The sequence below is a fragment of the Rutilus rutilus genome, assembly GCF_951802725.1.
Source record: "Rutilus rutilus genome assembly, chromosome: 23".
NCBI lineage: Eukaryota > Metazoa > Chordata > Actinopteri > Cypriniformes > Leuciscidae > Rutilus > Rutilus rutilus.
In genome coordinates this window covers 5,265,172-5,285,176 of record NC_140233.1, presented here as the reverse complement: position 1 = coordinate 5,285,176, position 20,005 = coordinate 5,265,172, and the positions used below count along the sequence as shown (strand labels likewise).

General features: G+C 39.8%; 1 protein-coding gene across 1 annotated transcript; it reads left to right on the top strand.

Annotated features, from left to right (window-relative positions):
- The first annotated feature begins 542 nt into the window (after positions 1-542).
- hps5 (HPS5 biogenesis of lysosomal organelles complex 2 subunit 2) lies at positions 543-19,080 on the top strand. Its single transcript, XM_084396712.1, has 23 exons — positions 543-737; positions 1,842-1,960; positions 3,117-3,227; positions 5,572-5,636; positions 5,721-5,913; positions 6,195-6,325; positions 7,077-7,307; positions 7,427-7,498; positions 7,646-7,734; positions 8,168-8,346; positions 9,112-9,270; positions 9,607-9,763; positions 10,646-10,757; positions 11,167-11,313; positions 11,405-11,473; positions 12,059-12,612; positions 13,035-13,155; positions 13,737-13,886; positions 14,036-14,155; positions 14,364-14,477; positions 14,559-14,665; positions 15,377-15,725; positions 18,340-19,080. The coding sequence occupies exons 2-23, from the start codon at positions 1,856-1,858 to the stop codon at positions 18,398-18,400; spliced, it is 3,396 nt and encodes a 1,131-aa protein (XP_084252838.1). The 5' UTR covers positions 543-737; positions 1,842-1,855; the 3' UTR covers positions 18,401-19,080.
- Positions 19,081-20,005: the final 925 nt, after the last annotated feature.

The window sequence follows — 20,005 nt, the reverse complement described above, 5'->3', positions numbered from 1 at the left end:
CAGTAGGTCACTAACCATTTGCATCATTAACTAAGTTAACTCTTTTTGTATTGGTCTCAGACTGTATACAGTAATCAATACTGTTGTAGGTTATATTCTCTTCTCATGATCCACCATACAGTTCAGTTAAGTCATTCTGTGCTTGCATTTGGTGATGGCCATCTTTATAATACAATTCCTACATCTATATACGAATATGGTGCTTAAACACATTAATTACAAGGGCGTAAGATGTTTGAGGGTCGAGTCTTGGCTATTTTTGCTTGCTGGTGATGGAACAGGCTTTATTCTCCTGGGCGTCTCAAATATCAATCAATACCAACCAGAGATTTTAATGGACCAAACTACTGCTGGAACACCTACGCGTCTTTAAGAATCATTTGTTTGTAAAGCAGATATGTTCAACTAATACTTGAATGTTTTTTTCATGCATGATTAGAAGATATATTAAGTTTTGCTATGAGTAAGTAAAGGTCCCTATGTATTCGATAGTAAGTGAGGTCCAAAGGCGCCAGAAATAGTTCCCCGGGCGAGTGTGAATCACTGCGCGTCACAATGAGTGGATCGCTATGGAGAAGTAGCGCCGGTCAGTTTTTTCAGTCAGCTGTCAAACACACTGCAGGAATTGCAGTGGCGAAAAGAAACACATGATCCGTCACTTTACACACTAAATTATTATTTTTTACTACATTTCTGGAGGTTTCGCAGATTTAAATGCGTCTGGAACTCAGGAGGAGGTAAACCGCGAGTTTATACATCTTAATTCATGTTTAATACGTTATTGAAATGCTTGAGGTGTCATTTAGCAACTCAAATAAGTTCAACTTATTTATTTATAAATAAATAACGTTTGAATTTTTTTTTTTATATTGCCTTTAACGTTTAAATTATATATCTAAGAATTTAAGGAAAGAATGACGAGGAGAAGTAGAAACTAAAACGTTGATTGTGAAAGTACCTAAATTTCCAGCTCAGGATCAACTATGACCGTAAACAAACTGCTTTTTTAAAGACAAAAACTCAAATAAAAATGTATTTATTCGATGTTTTTGGCTGTTTTGGCGAGTTTTAAACTCGGATCTCGTGATTGACAGTCATGCTAATCGGCTAACGCGGCGGTTTGATTTATAACTTCTAACTTTGAGATTCACCTTTAACGTTATATAGTGTTTCTTAAACTGAACTCTTGTAAATATGTGTTCAAAACTAAGCGGAAGCGGTCAAATGTGTGTATATGTGTGCGAGAGTAAGCGTTTTGTCTTTTCTGCTGACTTTCAGATGTGTGAAAAACAAATAAAGAGAGTAAAAGTTCCCAAAAATAGATTATACATCACGTTTTTGTTGTATATTCGGTTAGTTTAAGCATTGCTTTATATCATATAGTTTATGTCTGTATATGTTGCCCTTCAATGGAACTATTTTTGTGTGGAAAAGCAAAGGAAAATCACTGAAAAATAGAGGAGAGATGCGTGGTAGTCATGCTTTTTCAATTGAATTTCCCTGGAATCATATGACTGTGAGGAAAGCTGTTTCTCAGCCTAGTGAGCTCACTGTGCTGCTGCCTTTTGAGGGCTCATTTTTGGGCATAATCAGACTCAGGACGCACTTATGATGACCAAAAGTGCTGCTGTTTGAATGCTTGTGTACCTGGTAACAATGTTTGCATACATTTTTGTGATTGGTTGCTTGTTAAAACATGCCAGGCATGCATAATCTGCGCAAAGTTGCTGTTTGGAATACACATATGATGCCTAAAAAAATGCATCTATGATATGCACCAAAATGCTGCATTCACTAATGATTCCCACTAAAAAGCCAATGTTATTGTTGTTTCCTCTCAGGCTGGTGGTGCAGGATGATTCCTGTGGTTCCTGTGGAGTCCTGCACTCATGTCCTGGCAGAGTTTGACTGTCTGGACCCCCTCCTTTCCGCCCTGCGACTGGACTCGGGACGGATCAAAGTAACATACGCACTTACCTACTCAACTACCTCAACTATTGTGAAAGAGTAGAAGTGTTTATTGGTACAGCTTTTATGGCAACTGTTATCCAAGCTGACCTGAATTGCGCGTAGTTGGTGGTGTTTACTTTTGAGGGAGCTTAATTAAACGTCTTTCAGATTTATTTGATTTCATGCCATGAGAATAATAAAGGGGAATCATTTAGTTGATGAATCAAACAAAACATGTTCGGGTCAAGTAGTTTCACCCTAAAACCAAAAGAACAGAAAAAAGAGAAAACTAATATTTTTCATTAAGAACATTACAATTTTTTTATTTATTTTTTTTTTTTTTTATTGTGACATAAGATTATTAGAAATTAAAGAAATTAATACTTTTATTCATCAAAAAGCATTAAATTGATTCTGTCATTATTTACTCACCCTCATGTTGTTCCAAACGCGTAAGACTTTCGTTCATCTTAGGAACACAAATGAAGATATTTTTGATGAAATCTGTGTGATTTCTGTCCCTCCATTGACAGCTACGCAACTACCACTTTAACACTTCAAAAAGTTCAAAACAGAATTTTCATTTTGGGGTGAACGAACCCTTTAAGCAATCAATAATGTTATATTTAAAGGGATACTCCACTTTTTTTGGAAATAGGCTCATTTTACAACTCCCCCAGAGTTAAACAGTTGAGTTTTACCGTTTTCGAATCCATTCAGCCGAACTCCGGGTCTGGCGGTACCACTTTTAGCATAGCTTAGCATAGATCATTGAATCGGACAAGACCATTAGCTTCTCTCTAAAAAAAATGACCAAAGAGTTTCGATATTTTTCCTATTTAAAACTTGACTCTTCTGTAGTTACATCGTGTACTAAGACCGACGGAAAATGAAAAGTTGCGATTTTCTAGGCTGATATGGCTAGGAACTATTCTCTCATGAGAGAGATGCTAATGGTCTTGTCCGATTCAATGATCTATGCTAAGCTATGCTAAAAGTGGTACCGCCAGACCCGGAGATCGGCTGAATGGATTAGAAAACGGTAAAACTCAACTGTTTAACTCTGGGGAGTTGTAAAATGAGCCTATTTCCAAAAAAAGTGGAGTATCCCTTCAATTATTTCTAATATTTTCTAATATCCTTCTCTCTCTGTCTGTGTCCCGCAGTGCACATGCCTTTCGGTGTCCAGAAAGTGGCTCGCTCTGGGCACGTCCTCCGGAGGACTTCACCTCATTCAGAGAGACGGCTGGAAGCAGAAACTCATCCTCACACACAAAGTACACACAGCCAACTCATTTCACAAGTTCCCCTTTTACACACTTAGTGACTGAGTTTCTGCATAGAAATATCAGCAGTGTTGAAATGCTACTGTCCAATGTTATCAATTGTGTGTTTAGTCTTTGTGCAGTCTGCAATGGTGTATGCATGATGCGTTTGCTTCTTCCTGAGTTTTATTGGCTCTGTGAAGTAGTTATTGATCACACAGTCATAGTCGGAGTATAATGCATTATTATTGTCGTCTATATTGGTATCATCTTTCACTTACATCATGCTCCGCTTTGACTCACGAAAAGTGTTTTTCAAGGAAACAGGAAGTGTTTACAGACGAGTGAAAATAGGGACAGAATGTAAAAAAAAAAGTCCTGCTGATTTCTGGGATACATCACATCGATAAACGTTAATGTCTCCGGATGCTCTTCCAAAAAGAAAAAAAGATTTATAATATCGGCCATAACAATTGGCCATCACCTCCCCTTTCTCTTCTTTGCCCGCAAAGAGAATTTGGCCCGCCCATGAGAAAATGAGCTGCGCGAGGGCGATATTGGTTTTTCCTCGAGAGACATCATGGCTTGCAAACGAGCGAAGCATGGCAGTTGCTCAGTGTTTGGATGTACAAATGAACACAAAAGTATTTTTTTAGTTCCTTCATCCGAGCCTCTGAAGAACCAGTGGGTTATGTGAATGTCTGATGTGTAATTGTTCAAGTTCTGACAGATAATCTTTCTCTCAAAGTCGTTCAATACTGTTTATGCATCAGTAAATCAAGCCAGTGACTAAACGATCAACTTCAAGTCGTTTCTCTTAGTAGGATGAAAATAATCTTACGTAAACTGTGATTAATATATATACAGAAAGCGATCCAAGAACAATCCCTTTCCAGTCGCCCAAGCTGTCAATCACACAGCGCGAGTTTATCTGGACACTTGCCAAAACTCGTTATGAAATCTATGACGCTGTTACACTGCACAACGAAGCTCTTACTGTACTTACCTCATGTTTGCATTGGTGAAATCATTAGTGAGAGTGCAGAAACTGCGTTGCAATGATAAGATCTTCATTCACGTGATCAACAGGCTGTCATCTGCTCAGTGCTCATCACTGTAACCTTTTATGTGATGGGAATAGATCTAAATACTTAAACTTCTCACTATTCGTTAATCCCGATAGCTGTAATAGTAAAAACGTATAATAGCTGTAATAGTAAAAGTTTTCGAGAGAGTTCCACATGTAATGCTAAATATTTCATATGCAAGCATGTCAGCCAATCACAGCAGTGGGCGTTTACACTGAAGTCTCACAGCAGCCAATCACAGCAGTGGGCGTTTACACTGAAGTCTCACACAGACACGCCCCTTCAAACAGAGCGTTCAAATCAGAGGCTAAAATCAGGCTAGGAAATATGCCTTTTATTTCTAAATTATAACAACTTTTGATCTACTTTGATCTTTTGAACATACTAACATTATAAGGGCACCCCAGGAAACATTCTAAAATAATAAAATAATTCATGGAATGGGACCTTTAAAGATGACGTGGTGTGTTTGGACAGAAGAGTTCTTTATTAAACTCATAAAAGACAAAAGTAATACGGGAATACAATACTGGATTCTAAACAACAAAGAAGTGCAACAATTATCAAGACCTTGAAGCAGAAATGAGAAACCTCATAAGTATAAGGGGTTTTCCTTGCCATTAATGGTTGGATAACACACACGTCTCCTTTGATTAATAATAACGGCTAGTGCAGTGGCTGCCTATATACGTAAACCAGAGGTGGACAGTAACAAAGTACATTTACTTGAGTACTTGAGACACTTTTTGACTATCTGTACTTTACTTGAGTATTATTTTTGCTGGAAACTTGTTACTTGTTACAAATATTGTACTTTTTACTCCACTACAATTCTGTCAAGGTCCTTGAGTAGAAAGTAGTAACGTCAGCCAGGGGAGGATTTTGATTGCAACTTTTCAAATGAAAGTCAGGTTGATGACGTCAGAAACCAAGATCAGTCGGGTTCTGTCGGGTTCAAACCCACTTTTCATTTTCAACCACAATACAATTCGTTGGATTCTGATGTTGGATTCTGGCGTTGGATTCTGACATCAACCTGATTTTCATTTTCAATGTTGGGTTTGGTCTTCTAAATGCGAATTTTGTCATTGTTCTGGAGCACACTAGCTTATAGATACCAGTAAGGCTATCATATTCATACTAAAAGCCAAAAAACTTTAAATATGGCACTATTTGAGGGAACAGCCATTTGGGTGTTTGAAACCACATTTTTGCACAAATCTGTAATGGAAACGTGGCTAGTGTGTATCTTCTTTGTCTTTATTTAGGAAGGCTCAATCACACAGGTCTCATGCTGCCCCCATGATGAGGACTTTATCGCTGTAGCAACAAGGTATTCATCTTCGCCACATTTAACATGTGCTCCTGGTGTTTGTAGTTGACAATCTGGATGCGTTTGTTTGTGTGTGTACGCCAGTCAGGGGTTGGTGGTGGTGTGGGAGCTGCACTTGGAGAGGCGTGGCCGTCCTGAGCGCGTGTGTGTGTCCTGGGAGCATCGCGGACAGACGCTAACATCTCTGTGCTGGGACACCGTGGCCCTCCGAGTGTTTGCTGGAGATGTCGGGGGGAAAGTGTCCTGCGTCCGGGCTGGGTCGGCAAAACTCGGGAAGGTATAAGAGAACTTTTTCCACGTGTTCATACTGATCCCAAACTTTTGAACGGTAGTGTATTTTATTTAAATAACAATTAGTGATTTTGAATCTGTGCTTGTTCAGTTCATCGTTATTAATTTTTCGAAGGCAATTTGGTTGCAGCATACAAGCATACACATAAGACAAAGCCATACACACACACACACACACTACACACACAAAAAAAAAAAATGTATCCGATTTGTTTTACTAATCGGAGCTTGTGTGTTTGTTTGTGGTTTGGTTTTGCTTCCAAACAGGGCTCTGCGTTTGTGATGTTCCCAGTTCAGACCATCACCACCGTGGATTCACGCGTCGTTCAGCTGGGATACACAGACGGACACTTGATAGTCTCGTCTCTCAGCCGCTGCTACCTGTGTGACACCGAGAGGTGTGTGTGTTGGCAGGAAACACAGGACGACACGTCCCTTTACCCGCAATTAGTTTAAAAAACTGTTTGTTCACTTTGAATTCTTGACGCAAATGTATGAATTGGGCTCTTTATTTGATCAAATTTATCATATCAAACATTGATATCACATTTTCCCCATGTCCTCAGACCATAACTTAGATTAAATGTTTATCAAATGTAAAAAAAAGAATCTGAAAACATTTCTTGATTTGTTTATCGGGGTCTGCTAAAATAGGTTTTCATACTTGAATGTTCAAGAGAGACATAATTTTGCCCAAATTCTCCATTGTTGCTGCTCCTCTTTTCCCAGCCCCTCCTTCTGAAAAGCACAGTGTGCTTTGATTGGTCGGCTGGATCAGTGTGTTGTGATTGGCCCCTTACCATAACCGCCAGTTTCCACACACTACTAGCTAATTCAACCAGGCCCCGCCCCTTTATTCTGCGTATTAATTATTATAATGAGGAATATTGTGACGTATTCGTTCCCGGAAGAAAACTCAAGACTACAATGGAGGCGTTTCAGGGAGTTCAGAAACACTGACACTGATATAGAGAAGAACTCCCGCTGGAGGGACTTTGTGCTTAGTATCTTTGCAGACCTTTTTCATGCTCAAACACCAACATTACACACTAAAGAAAGATGTAAAAGAATGCACAATAGGACCCTTTTAATGCATACACATACTTTTAAGAAATAAATTCAGTCTGTTCCTGTCTCTCTTTCTCTCAGGGAGAAGTTCTGGCGTGTGGGTAATAAAGAGCGAGACGGAGAGTTTGGGGCGTGTTTTCTCCTGCAGGGTCAGCGGGGTCAGGGGGGTCAAGGGGGGGGTCCTCCTGCCCAGCTGTACTGCGCCCGGCCCGGCTCACGCATATGGGAGTCCAGCTTCAGTGGAGAAGTCCTGAGCACACACCAGTTCAAACAGCTGCTGGCCTGCCCACCGCTGCCCCTCGTCTCTTACAAGTGTGTGTTTGTGTGTTTAACACTTACTTGTGACATCATTTTGGCCCTTAGTTCTGTATCTCCATTCTTTATCTCTCATTACATTTTTGTTGTGTATTTTTTACATGGCTTGTGTTCAGGAATGAGCCTCATTTCAATCCCGCACAGACGAGTCCTCAGTCTCTGGCTTTCCCAAGACTCCTTCAGTTTGGGTAACCACTCCTTGTATTAAAATAACACATGACCTCTTTGGTAAAGACACAGTATTTCATATCTGCTGTGTGTATTATGATTACAAAGATAACGTCTCAGGTTTGAAAGGGTTCTGGTGTTTATATTTGACTTTTTGTGTTTCTTAGTGATCAAAATCTGCTCACCTGGACGGATTCTGCCATTTACATCTTCACACCTCACAGTGGTCAGGTTCTGCTGTGGACAGAGGTCAAAGGTGAGAGGTCATCATGAAAGTGACGCATGCACAAAAGTATATTCACTCCAAGTATTTTATGATATTATAGCTCATGGGTCTTTATCTGTCTTCCAAAAAATATTTATTATAAATGTAACATTTATTATAAAATTAATAGTTGTATAATTATGGTAATAAATAAATATTAATAATATAAAATCAACCCAATTGACATAAAACATAAAAAATATATAAACAAAGTATGGAAAAAAGTAATTTATTGTTTTTGTTATTTTCAAAATTGTATTTTTTATATATATTATTTATTTTTAGATTTTTTTTACTAATATATATAATTTTTAATAAAATAATAAAAAATTAATTAATTTAGCTTATTTAAAAATATATATTGTAAGTCCATTTTGATCGTTTTACGGCACTTGGATCCATATCTGTCTTCCTCCCTCTATAGATGTGGTGGAGATTTCAGTTTTCCGTAACGAGGTATTTTGTCTCCATGGTGACGGACGTTTGTCTCACCTGTTGCTGGTGTCACCTGATCGCTGTGTGGAGCGGCTGATGAAGAGGGAGAACTGGATGCTCGCCGCCACCGTCTGCTGCATGTTTCAGCATACCGTTATTACATCCAGGGTACGCACAAACAAGAACACTTTGAGCACGCATTTATACTACATGCTGTTTTACATACTAGATTAAAGGCCCCCTGAAATCAAAATGTACGTTTTTTAGCTTTTAGTGTGAATATGTTAGCCTTAAGGTTATGAATAAGCTGCTGTGTTCCAAAACAATGACAAAATTCACATTTAGGAGATATAAGCATTCAAAACTTACAGTCTCTCACTTCTGCTAAAATGGATCACAGATTTGTATAACACTTCAGCTTCTCATCACATCTTCTTTCCAATCAAATGCTCTCTAGAACCTAAAGCTCCGCCCCCTATGCTATAAATACCACCTGGCCACAGCGACCGTTGACACGTCACAAAGCAATATGGGCTGGAGATGTGTGTTCGGTTGCTCAAACGCTCGAGTTTTATTCCGTTTTCCAACTGTATGTTGGTTAAGAATGAAATGTATAGTATTTATTCACACCTCTACCATTGAATCCAACTTATCATCAGCGCTCTGATTCGCTTCCATGGTGCAGTCAAGTACGACTTGAAGTCTGTGAGGTAAACTAAACGCTATTGGATATTTTGAAAAGGGGGAGGGGCTATTCAATATGTCCCGCCTTAGCTTCCTGTTTAAGTGGAAATAACGTCAAGCAAAGCTGCGTGTTCCAAGGCACTTCAGTGGGCTTTTTAAGAAAGAGGTAGTATATACTGTTCAGTGTGCTTTAAATATTACGCTAGTGCTCCATTCCAAAAATAGTCTCTCTCTTTTGCATTTCCTCAGGCCAGGAAGTCCCTCCCCATTGATCGACTGGAGCATCTCAAGGCTCAGCTAAACTCCGCCTCCCAGCAGCAGCTGATTGGTCAGCTGGAGGAAGTGATCAGCAAACTGGAGCCACTGGACTCGGCCTGCAGCAGCCGCAGGAGCAGCATTTCCTCGCACGTGAGTGCATATATATATATATATATATATATATATAAAAACATTTATTTTTGTGAGTGAATGCAGCAAAAGCACGAACATAAATGGAGAAATTTAAAGGCAATTTTCTCAATGTTTAGATTTTTTTTGCACCCAGATTTTCAAATATTTGTATCTCGACCCAATATTGTCCTATCCTAACAAACCATACATCAATGGAAAGCTTATTTATTCAGCTTTCATATGATGTATAAATCTCGATTTCATAAAATTGACCCATGTGACTGGTTTTCTGGTCCAGGGTCACATATGTATAGAGACACATTTTTTAAATGCTAAATGACTCTTCCTGCGCAGGAGAGCTTTAACGTTCTGGACTGCGGCATCTACCGCGTCATCAGCCGAAGAGGCAGCCAATCAGATGATGACACCAACTCCCTCGCCAACCAATCGATGCTTGAGGAGGAGCGGCTGAAGGAGTTCAATTTCACTGAGGAAGAGCAGGTGGACAATGGTGAGACAGAGAGATCGATTTCAAACCTAAAAGGGAAGTAGTAAGAGTTCGGCTCTCTCAATGGGAATTCCTTGTCCGAATACAACAAGTAATCCACTCACATTTCACTAATGACCAGAAAGGGACTTTCTTCAACACATAACGATTTAGCTTGTAAAACTACACAGAAACTGTAACACTGTGTCTTGAAGCAACCAATTTTCAGTAATTTGACATATTTCAGAGTGAGCAAGGATATTCAACAAGATATAAAAATGTAAAGTGGGACTTCATTTTATTTACTGTGACATCAGCCGTAAAGGGAAGCCATTTTAGAGGCAGAGCATACCCTTATTTTGCATTTGGAGTACCTGCATGGATGAATCTTTGAGAATAATAACACCAGGAACATGTATTAAGATAGTAAATAAGTTTAATTTTCGCATCTTCACTGAAAGCAGCAAAAAACTACATTATGCAACAAACTCAGCCAATCAGAATTGATCTTTAATAACAATTTTGATGTTCAATAAAGGGAACCAATGTGATTTAACTGCGTGCAGAGCTATCGACCAAAATAAAAAACAAAGTTTACACTTATGACAAAAAATATATAATTATTTGTGAATTTTTAAATGGTTTTATAGTAGTAATTGTATGTCAGTGTGTTGTATGTCAAATATTTTGCAATAAAATACACTAAAAACATCAGTGAGCAGCAGTTTAATCATTTATCTGGTGTTTTGAACACTTTTTCTGATCAGTATTCTAGCTGACCTTCGTCATGTGATGAATCAGTTAATATCTGCTTTATTCTGTGCTTTCGTCTAGTTGTTTCCACATTTTCTCATTCTCTTCATTCATCTGTCTATCTTTTCAACTCCTCCTTTTGCTGTCCTGAAGACTCTCAGTCTGTGCGCGGAGAGGGCGACAGGTCAGACCTCGGCTTGCAGTTTCTGCCTCTTACTTTCCGCTCAAAACCCCCACGAGTCGCCCTGCAGGCTGTTCGAGACAGGTACACACACACACACACACTTAAGCATCTGGCCACATAAATTCCCCTTATATTTCATTGTAATTTCATTTCCTCTTAAATTTCACACCAGACACAGTCTGATTGGCTGGGTCATAAGGAAGCTCTAATGCTCATTAAAATGCAGCTGCTGAAACCCATGTTATTTTTAAAACTGTGACTTCCTGTTTTTGTCGTTGTGTCACATATGTCCTTGACACATTGTCTCATTTTACACTGATGCGCATGATTGGCGAGGTTACCAACTATTTCTCCTTCTCTTTGTTTTTTTTAATGAATGCAGACGTTGTTTATTTGAAAACCAGCTGCTTATGTTTTGGACTGTCATTGCTGATCTTGGTTATGATCGTAGCGATTTATAATTGTAAATGTGTGTGTGTGTGTGTGTCAGTGTCTCTAGCTTTGTGAAAAAGACGACCGAGAAGATCAACACGCTTCAGATGAACTCAGACCTATGGCCTCGGCCTGACCTCAGGGAAGGCGTTCAAGGAGAGGTCACGGTCACAGCGACTCCTCTTCCAGAGGAAGGCGAGCATGAGTAAGTGTGTTAATGTTGTCTGACTGCTGCTATTGATGGTTTTATATAGTTACGTTGTTTGTATTGTGGTTTTTGATTGTCTCTCTATAAGAATGAACGCTGAGCAGTCCAGCTCGGAGTCTGAGCTGCAGGAGTTGAGAGACGCCACAAAGAAAGCCATGTGAGTTCCTTCCTACTGCTGCAGACAGTTAAACTATAAGCTTATCTTGCACCCAGCGCAATTGACTTTGTACACCGACGCATGTATCACGTTGCTCTCCTCGGCTGTGAACCGCTCCTGGCGTGCGCCTGGCAAATCTGCCGTTATAATAGTAAACCGCCATGGAACAAGCACGCCTGCTCTTAAAGGGAATGTGAGATGACGCTCTGATTGGTTTATTTCACGTTACGCCCAAACCACACCTATGAGTAATGAAGCTACTTCAGACCAACCCATTTTAGATTTGCGTCGGGTGCAAGAGTCATTTATCCCGCCGGTATAATAGCAACAGCGCCCGAGACCCGCCTTGTCCTACGACAAGAATGGGTATTGTTCAAAATTCATGTATAACTTTGATGAAAGGTTTTGATCCACTTCAAATGTTGACTAGTGTATATACTGCATTTTTAATAGACCTGCATTGTGTCAAAGGATTTTTATTTAGATTTATATATATATATATGTATGACTAGCCAATCACTGTAGTTGCTGATGCTTTTACTGCACACTGAACTGCTATTAGAGTTGATATATGTTCTGTTGTAGCTCTCAGATCCAGAACCCCATGGTTTTACTGGACCCCGTCTGCCTCAGCGATGTGCTCCAAGACTGGGCCCCGGTTCTGGAGAGGGTTCTGGGTCCTGAGGATTACACCGTACCTAGAGAAATAACTCCTCTAGAGGAGGAAGAGCTTGTTTCATCAATGTCCTGCTGCGTCGGGGTTCAGCCAGAGATCTTAACAGCGCCGTCTACTAACCTGGATGAATCCGCAACCCTCACTGAAGAAGAGGACCTTGGAGAGACCATCCCTTGTTCCACCGCCCCAGTCAGAGCGTCATTCCCACCTCTTGCTAACCATGTTGAATTAATCCAGCTGTTTTCCCCCAAACCTCTGCACCCTGACCTCCAGGCTGACCTCTCACAGCTGGCCTGTCTTTATCTGGAGATGGGCTGCCCCGGTAGAGGAGGCGTCGAAAGTGTGTGTGTGTTCCTGAGGAGGTTCTTCTTCCTGTTGGACCAGGAGAGAGTGAGGAAGATGTGTATGCTGAGATACAGAGAGCACAGAGAGGTGCTGAAGGCATATATCGCTGGCATGCTGGGTACGTTTTCACAAAAATGAAGAGTAGCTGTAATAATAAACCTGCTTTTTATTGCAATTCTGCTTAGGCAAGACACTACTGGAAAAAAACATTGTTTTTTTTAATGCTATTTGGCTTTTTATAACATGTTTTTTCAGAGTAGTGGAAATAATACATCTAAAATGCACCTTTGAGTGTTTATTTTATTGCATCTATTTGCACCTGTAGATTTCAATCACAATACCTATTTTAAAAGCCAGTGAGTTTTTTCTCAGAAATCTCCACTTCAGCATCTTTACATACACCAAACTTTACAGTTTAATTCCTATCTATATTCTAAAGGTTTTAACGGAAGGGTTTATTCATATATAATTCGCCTGATTTTATACAACGTTTTATTCCTAAAAACATGGTGACATTTTTTTGTTTCTGGCGGGTGGTAGAGTTCACTCAGGCCAGTAAGGTGGTGGAAGTGATTCAGAAGGGCGACCTGCTGAAGTCTCTGCGCAGTCTGAGAGAACTTCAGCCCTGGAACACACCTCTGCTCCTCTCACACCTGTACAGGTGAGTTTACATCACTCAGAGCAAAACACACACTTAGTATCTATATATTATCAATATGGTCACCTGCAGAGGTGTGAACACATCATTTTGTATTCACTTACTATTTATTTATTTTATGCTTTTCCCAAATCTCGGAAGTGACCTCGACTTCCGGGTTAGCGGTAGCATAAGCCATCAGGGCAAGTGTTATTTAAATAAACTCCTGATGTACTTACAAACTTTTCAATGCCTCGTTTTATTGAGTACAGAACCTATTTGTACTACTGTAGAAGTTTGGTACCATTCTGGGAATTATTAGTGGGGTAATTTACAAGATACATTAGCGCCTGCACTAAGCCATCCGGCTGATATCTCTAAATAAGCTCTTACTTTAATAATGTTCAACCAAGGAAAAAAAAGCTTCTGGGGGGGGGGTTTGGCTCGAGGTCATGGTGCAAAGGACCCTAGGTTGAAATTACTCCGAACCATCCCTTTAAGTGTTATATGTGAAGCACCATGACGGTTTAAATGAATTGCCCCATGGGGATTAATAAAGCTCTAAACTATTTATATTGAATATAATGTTTGCTTTCTTTCTGTAGACTCTATGAGAAGCACGGGGAGCTGGCCGTTCGTGCCTACCCGCAGTTCTATCCCACAATCCTCCCCTCTGACATCATGGCTATGGCTTTACCCAGCCACTTTCTGCCTTATCTGGACAATCTGGTCCAATCACGAGCCGAGCAGCAGCGGTACGGCCGTGTTACATTATACAATGTTTTACAATGTGTGTTAGTCCTGATTGTTAAGGTTGTGTATGTGTCATTTTTACACTGTGATATTATATTCTTGAACATATAAAATAATCTATATACATTTTTTTTTTTTTTTCATCTCCCAGGTTGTCTTTCTTGGGTTCTCTTCTCCAGCCAGAAACTCTGCGACAGGATTGGCTGGAACTGGCGTTATCCCAAGATGCCCCACTAAGGGATGACACACTCACTCCTGACGGACAGCCCAGGTACACAAAACGATTTTTGTCTGTAAAACAAATGTTGTCTCCAAAAATTATGCACTGAAAGTTTTTATGTATGTATGTGTATATATATTTATATATATATATAGACTCAAGCCTCAAGACTAGACCTAGACTCAAGCCTTGTCTGTGAAACGGGGGGTAAATATACTATATTCCTATTTCGCTGATTATATTGTCTCCTGTGCTGTAGGTGGCACTCTCATTTCTTCAGCTGGGGTTATGGGCGTCTGCTGTCTCTGCTGATCCGCTTGCCTGCTGATCTGACCTCCAAACAGAAGATGCTGGAGATGTGTAGAACTCAAGGGTGAGTGTAGAATTAGGACGGATAGAATTCAATCAGAATGGGTAGTTGTATAAACTGTGACTGTGTTAATTGTCTCTCCAGGTATTGGATGGGTTACCTGTACCTGTGCAGAGAGTTGCAGCGGCGAGCAGAGGCTTTCAGCGCCATCTGCAGACTGGATGACATGACGCTTCTAGAGGAGGATGATGGTAAAACAATCACAGATACTCAAAACTGTCTTTTAGATGAACAGACGAAGAGAGACTGTCAATATAAAGTCTAATTCGCTAACCAAGAACTGTCTGTCTGACACTCAGGCCCTGTCCACACTAACATGGGTATTTTCAAAACCGCAGCTTTCATTTTATGCAGTTTCGTCCTCACGCAAATGCAGTATCCGGTCACTGAAACCAAACTTTTTTTAAAACTCCTGCCAGGGTGAAGATTTTAGAAACTCCGAATAGAAATACCCGTGTGCGTGTGGACCAGGCCTTAAATAACCCATGAATCAGTTCTGCAGCATTTATTCCATATCTAAGGGGCTCTTTACATGACACTGTTTTCAACTAAATCATAAAACTTTTTATGCCATATCTAAGGGGTCGTTTACACGACAATGGCGTTTTGGGTGCCTGAAAACGCACATTTTTAAAAACGGTTTCTGTGTAACTAACAACAAAAAGATGATGACGTCATGCACATGCGTATTACGTGTTCAGTTTATAGTGTTTCATCGCCATCTAATGGCCTGGCAGCAGAATACAGCGTTTTTTGTCGTTGTCGTGGATCCGTGTGAATGGGGATCATTTTGACGATGGCGTCGTCTGTACATGGAAAACTCAAAGTAGAAACTTCACAGTGTTAAGCATTTCGTTGTCGTGTAAACTCACCCTAAAATATCGCTTTTTCTCTTTCTGTAGGTATTGTTCCTCAGTCTCTTGATGAGTGGGTTTTGCTACTCCAGCTCTCACAGCAAATCAGTTCAGTCGACGAAGCTCCGCCCACTTCACCTCTGCCCAGCAGCACCAATGGATCCTGTTCAGACGACACTAACAGTAATGGCACGAGCGACGGCTCCTCTGACCTATCAAACAGTTCAAATGACTGGAGCATTCGGGTCAGCCCAGAGAACATCATCCTGCGTCTGGTCAAGGTCTTCGGGCCGGACCAGGCCCTGACGGCCCTCCAGGAACGCGGGATACAGGTGGATCTCAGTTCACGCTCCACGCTGGTCTGTGATCTGCTGCGTATGGCTGAGAAGCGGCAAAGGTGAGCGTGTGAAAAACAGTAAAGTGCAGTATATACACTAGTCGACATTTGAAGTGGATCAAAACCTTTCATCAAAGTCATACATGAATTTTGAACAAAACCCGTTCTTGTCTTAGGACAACTTTGATTAATGCCTGGTTCAGATTACACGATTTTGACTCCTAAAAATCTTGTTGTGTCGTGGACAAGAAACCTGTCAGACTACACGTTGCTTTCCGACCAGTCATCACGAGCCGTCTCACACACACACACACACATTCACTCGCACATATACACACACACACACACACACTCACTCACTCACTCACTCACTCGAGCACACACACGCTCACTCACTCACTCGCGCACACACACACTCACTCACTCTCGCTCACTAACTCACTCACACGCTCACTCACTCACTCACGCACACAAACACTCACTCTTGACGGAACCCGTCGTGGAGGACCGTTAAAAAATTAAACATGCTAGTCTTTTTATCGTGATGTCGTGAAGCATCGCAGATGCGACGTAGGTTGTCGTCCACTATGACACACTATACGAGAGGAAACGATCGAATCTTGCGTCCCGACGCCCGTTGTCGTTTACGAATCCCCACGACACCCTACGTCAAATGGATCGGGCCAAAATCGGGCTAAAATCGTGTAATCTGAACCAGGCATAACTTTCTTGATACACTTCAAATGTTGATTACTGTAGTTTTGAGTAAGCAAGTTCGCTAGTATTCCACGCAGAACACACTGATTATAAAAAAAATAGTAGTTTGTGTGCAGTGTGTACTGCAAAGTATGCTATTCTTCCATTCTGAACATATTTGTTGAATTCGGAATAACATACTAGCATTGCACTCTTACTATTTCTGCCAGATAACGATATGTAAAAAATAGTAAGAGTATGGTTAGTAGTATGGTTGTATGCTATTTCAAATTTAAACATTGTTTTGGAAAATAGTAGGCAGTCAACAGTTATACTCTGCATTATGCCAATAATCCATTCCCATGTAATTGGTTTTGGAAAATAGTAGACAGCGTAGTATGATAATATACCCTTCCGCTTTTGAAAAATAGTAGTGTATATAGCAAGCAGAATGGTAGTATTTCATTATATGTCATTTAAAAATAAAAAAAATAGGCAGTCTTACAGTATATACTGTGTGCATTGTGCTAAAATTCTATTCCAAACATATAGTCTGAATTTGGAATTGCATGCTTTCATACTAGTCCAAATTCAGACTATATGTTTCAAAATAGCATACTACTATACCACTCTTACTATTTCTTCTATACCCTTATATGGCAGAAATAGTAAGAGTATGCTATTTTGAATTTAGTTTAATTGGAAAATTGTAGGCTGTGTACTGTATATAGCAAGCAGTACGCTACTATTACACAAATAAATAAATAAGTAGATTGTGTACAGTATATACAGCACAATATCCTAATAATTTTCCATTCTGAACACATTGGTTGTATTCGGAATAGCTTACTAGCATAGCACTATTTCTGGCGTATAAGGATATAGGAGAAATAGTAAGAGTAGTATGAAATAGTATGCTATTTCAAATTTAGACATTGTTTTCGTGTACATTAGTATAAGTGTACATTATATAGCAGAACGTTAGTATTCCATTGCAAACACATTGTTTTAGGAAAATAATAGGCAATGTACAGTAGGGTGGTCCTTATTTTTAAAGTCTCCAATTGTCATGCTCTTAACCCTTTAAATTGTTCCTTTATATAAGATAATACAGCATGCCAACTTTTATGGCAGTAACATAATAATTACTGGCAGCTCAATAGCTTTAAACTTTCTGAGATTTTGATGATTTTCGTAAAAACAGATCATTTGAATTGGTATTGTACCTGGCTAGTAAAATTCCCAAAAAAATCTCCATAAAAGCATCTAATGCACCATATATTCCTAAATATGTATTTTAGATACATATCTCAGTTTACTTATTGTAGAAACTAAATCCAAATTAATCCATCCATGACCCTGGTTTAGCAGATTTACCTCTCCTGGTGGAATCAATACATATTTCTATTGAGATCACCTTGGTTATTGTTTGGGTTTAGAGCACATTTTTTGGTTTAAAAAATTACATTACGTTCCTTGAAATTGACCCTGAGATTGTTTCAATAAAATGTAGTTCATTTGCAGCAACTTTTAATATTATTTGCATATCACAATAACGCCGCACAGCTTAACATAGGCAATCTTCCACATGATTGAGCTACCTCTAAATATATATATTTTTTTGTCAACATTTTTGCATATTTCTAATTTTGAAGTTAAAAGGAACAGTTTAAGAGGTTAAGACACTAACATTTTGCAAAAAAAAAAAATTGGACTTGATAAGGACCACCCTAATGTACAGCGTATATATTGCATAGTATGCTTATATTCCATTGCAAACAAATAGTTTTTTGGAAAATAGTAGGCAGCGTACAGTATATACTGTATTGTGCAGTAGTTTTCCTTTAGGAATGTCATTTGAAAACAGTAGGCATAGTATAGTATATACTGCGCAGTGTGCTTGTATATCCTATCCTGAACATGGGTTTAATGTTTAACAGTTTTTGTTCTCATGCGTTTTCTCTCACTGTCCTCTTAGAGCACTGATTCAGACCATGTTGGAGCGCTGTGACCGGTTCCTGTGGTCTCAGCACGCTTAACACCCCCCGTGTCCACCTCATCTCTGCGTATGCCTCCAGAAGCCCGTGCTGCTCTCAGTATGGACACACTGCTCTGGGATCAGCTCTGTATGGCTGTTTCTAGATCAGATGATCTCGGGTCACTGGACCTTTTCAGTCGCAATCTAACACGGATTCCACTAGCTTTTTCGCACCAGCAGTGAGAAGACTGTATTGTGCTGTAAATGGTGGAAGCGCTGCGTTGGTGTCACATGACTAAACTGTTCTTCAGTATTTCTAATTAAGCTATTTAATAAGGTGTTGACACAGTATTAACAATGGGCCTTTTTAATGAAATATCATTCATTTGTACATAAATTATCCCATTGAATTGATGCATCAGTTTATGTAAAGATGCTTTAGATTCTATATCCGAGTGTTTTCCATATTTATATGAGGGATATATATATATGTATACAATATTCCTTAAATAGATATGGAAAATAAATAAATGCATATTTATCTATTTAACGGTCCTAATGTGATTTTCATATGCAAGTATTTGAGAACAAACACGGGCCTTATCAAACAAAGAAAAACTAACCGACTTGTGTTCTTTTAACATGTGAATGTATGAACGAAAGCTTTTTGTAACTAATGCCATCTGGTTTATCAGGCTGCTCTTAATGAAAACAATAAATATGAGTATCATGTTAATTTATAATCGTGTAGAAAGTGTCTTTCGCTCTTCATGCAAACGAATATAATTTATACTTTATAGAGACTAGTAATGAATTAAAGTGATTTTCTTTCACAGTGACACTAGATTTGAATGGTAAATGGTCATGCTGTGTTACAAAAACACTGTTTGCTCTGTATGTGGCGCACGTGGTCCAATCAGACGTGTAAAGTTATTCGCTTCTGTGCGTCAAACTCGTGTTCGGCGAGAACAACGGCCTTTTTTTAAAGTCATCAAACGGAAATCCCCGACTCTGTTCTCCTCACTTTCCAATTTCTCTTATCAGACTGTTTTTCTCTGTTGCTCCACTGACCTCTTTTCCAGGTGTGTCTTCAATCTGATCGTACCCGTGCCAGCAGAAGTGTCATCCGCAGGTGGGCAGAGAGAAGGGGCATTACTGGAAATATACAACAAACTCATTACCAGAAGTATCACACATCCTGCACCGTTTGAGCTCCAGACATGAATGATTCCTCAAATCATGTGTGCTGTTTCTTTAACAAGTGATCAGATGCATCATTTTCACCTGCTGGACAGAAAACTGGTAAAATCCCACAGGCTGATACCCGATAATATTACACCCTAGAACACCATAGCGACGTTGAACACGTTTGGTTCAGAAGGTGAAACTGCTGTGGCTCTATATGACTTGCATGAGGAGTGATTGGGTCGATTACCCCATTAGATAGAGGATGATGGGTTTGGATCAGCGCAGGACATTCGCTCTGTGTGTTAGGGATCGTTTGATGTTGAATTGTTGTCACCAGTCACACAGATAACCGAATTCTGCACATACCTGTAGACCGAAGCCAGCGTATAAAAGCCAGTCCCCTCACACACGGCCGACACAGACCCTCTGAAACACGTAATTACACTGATTTGTACAGTCGCACATCATCAAACTGTTC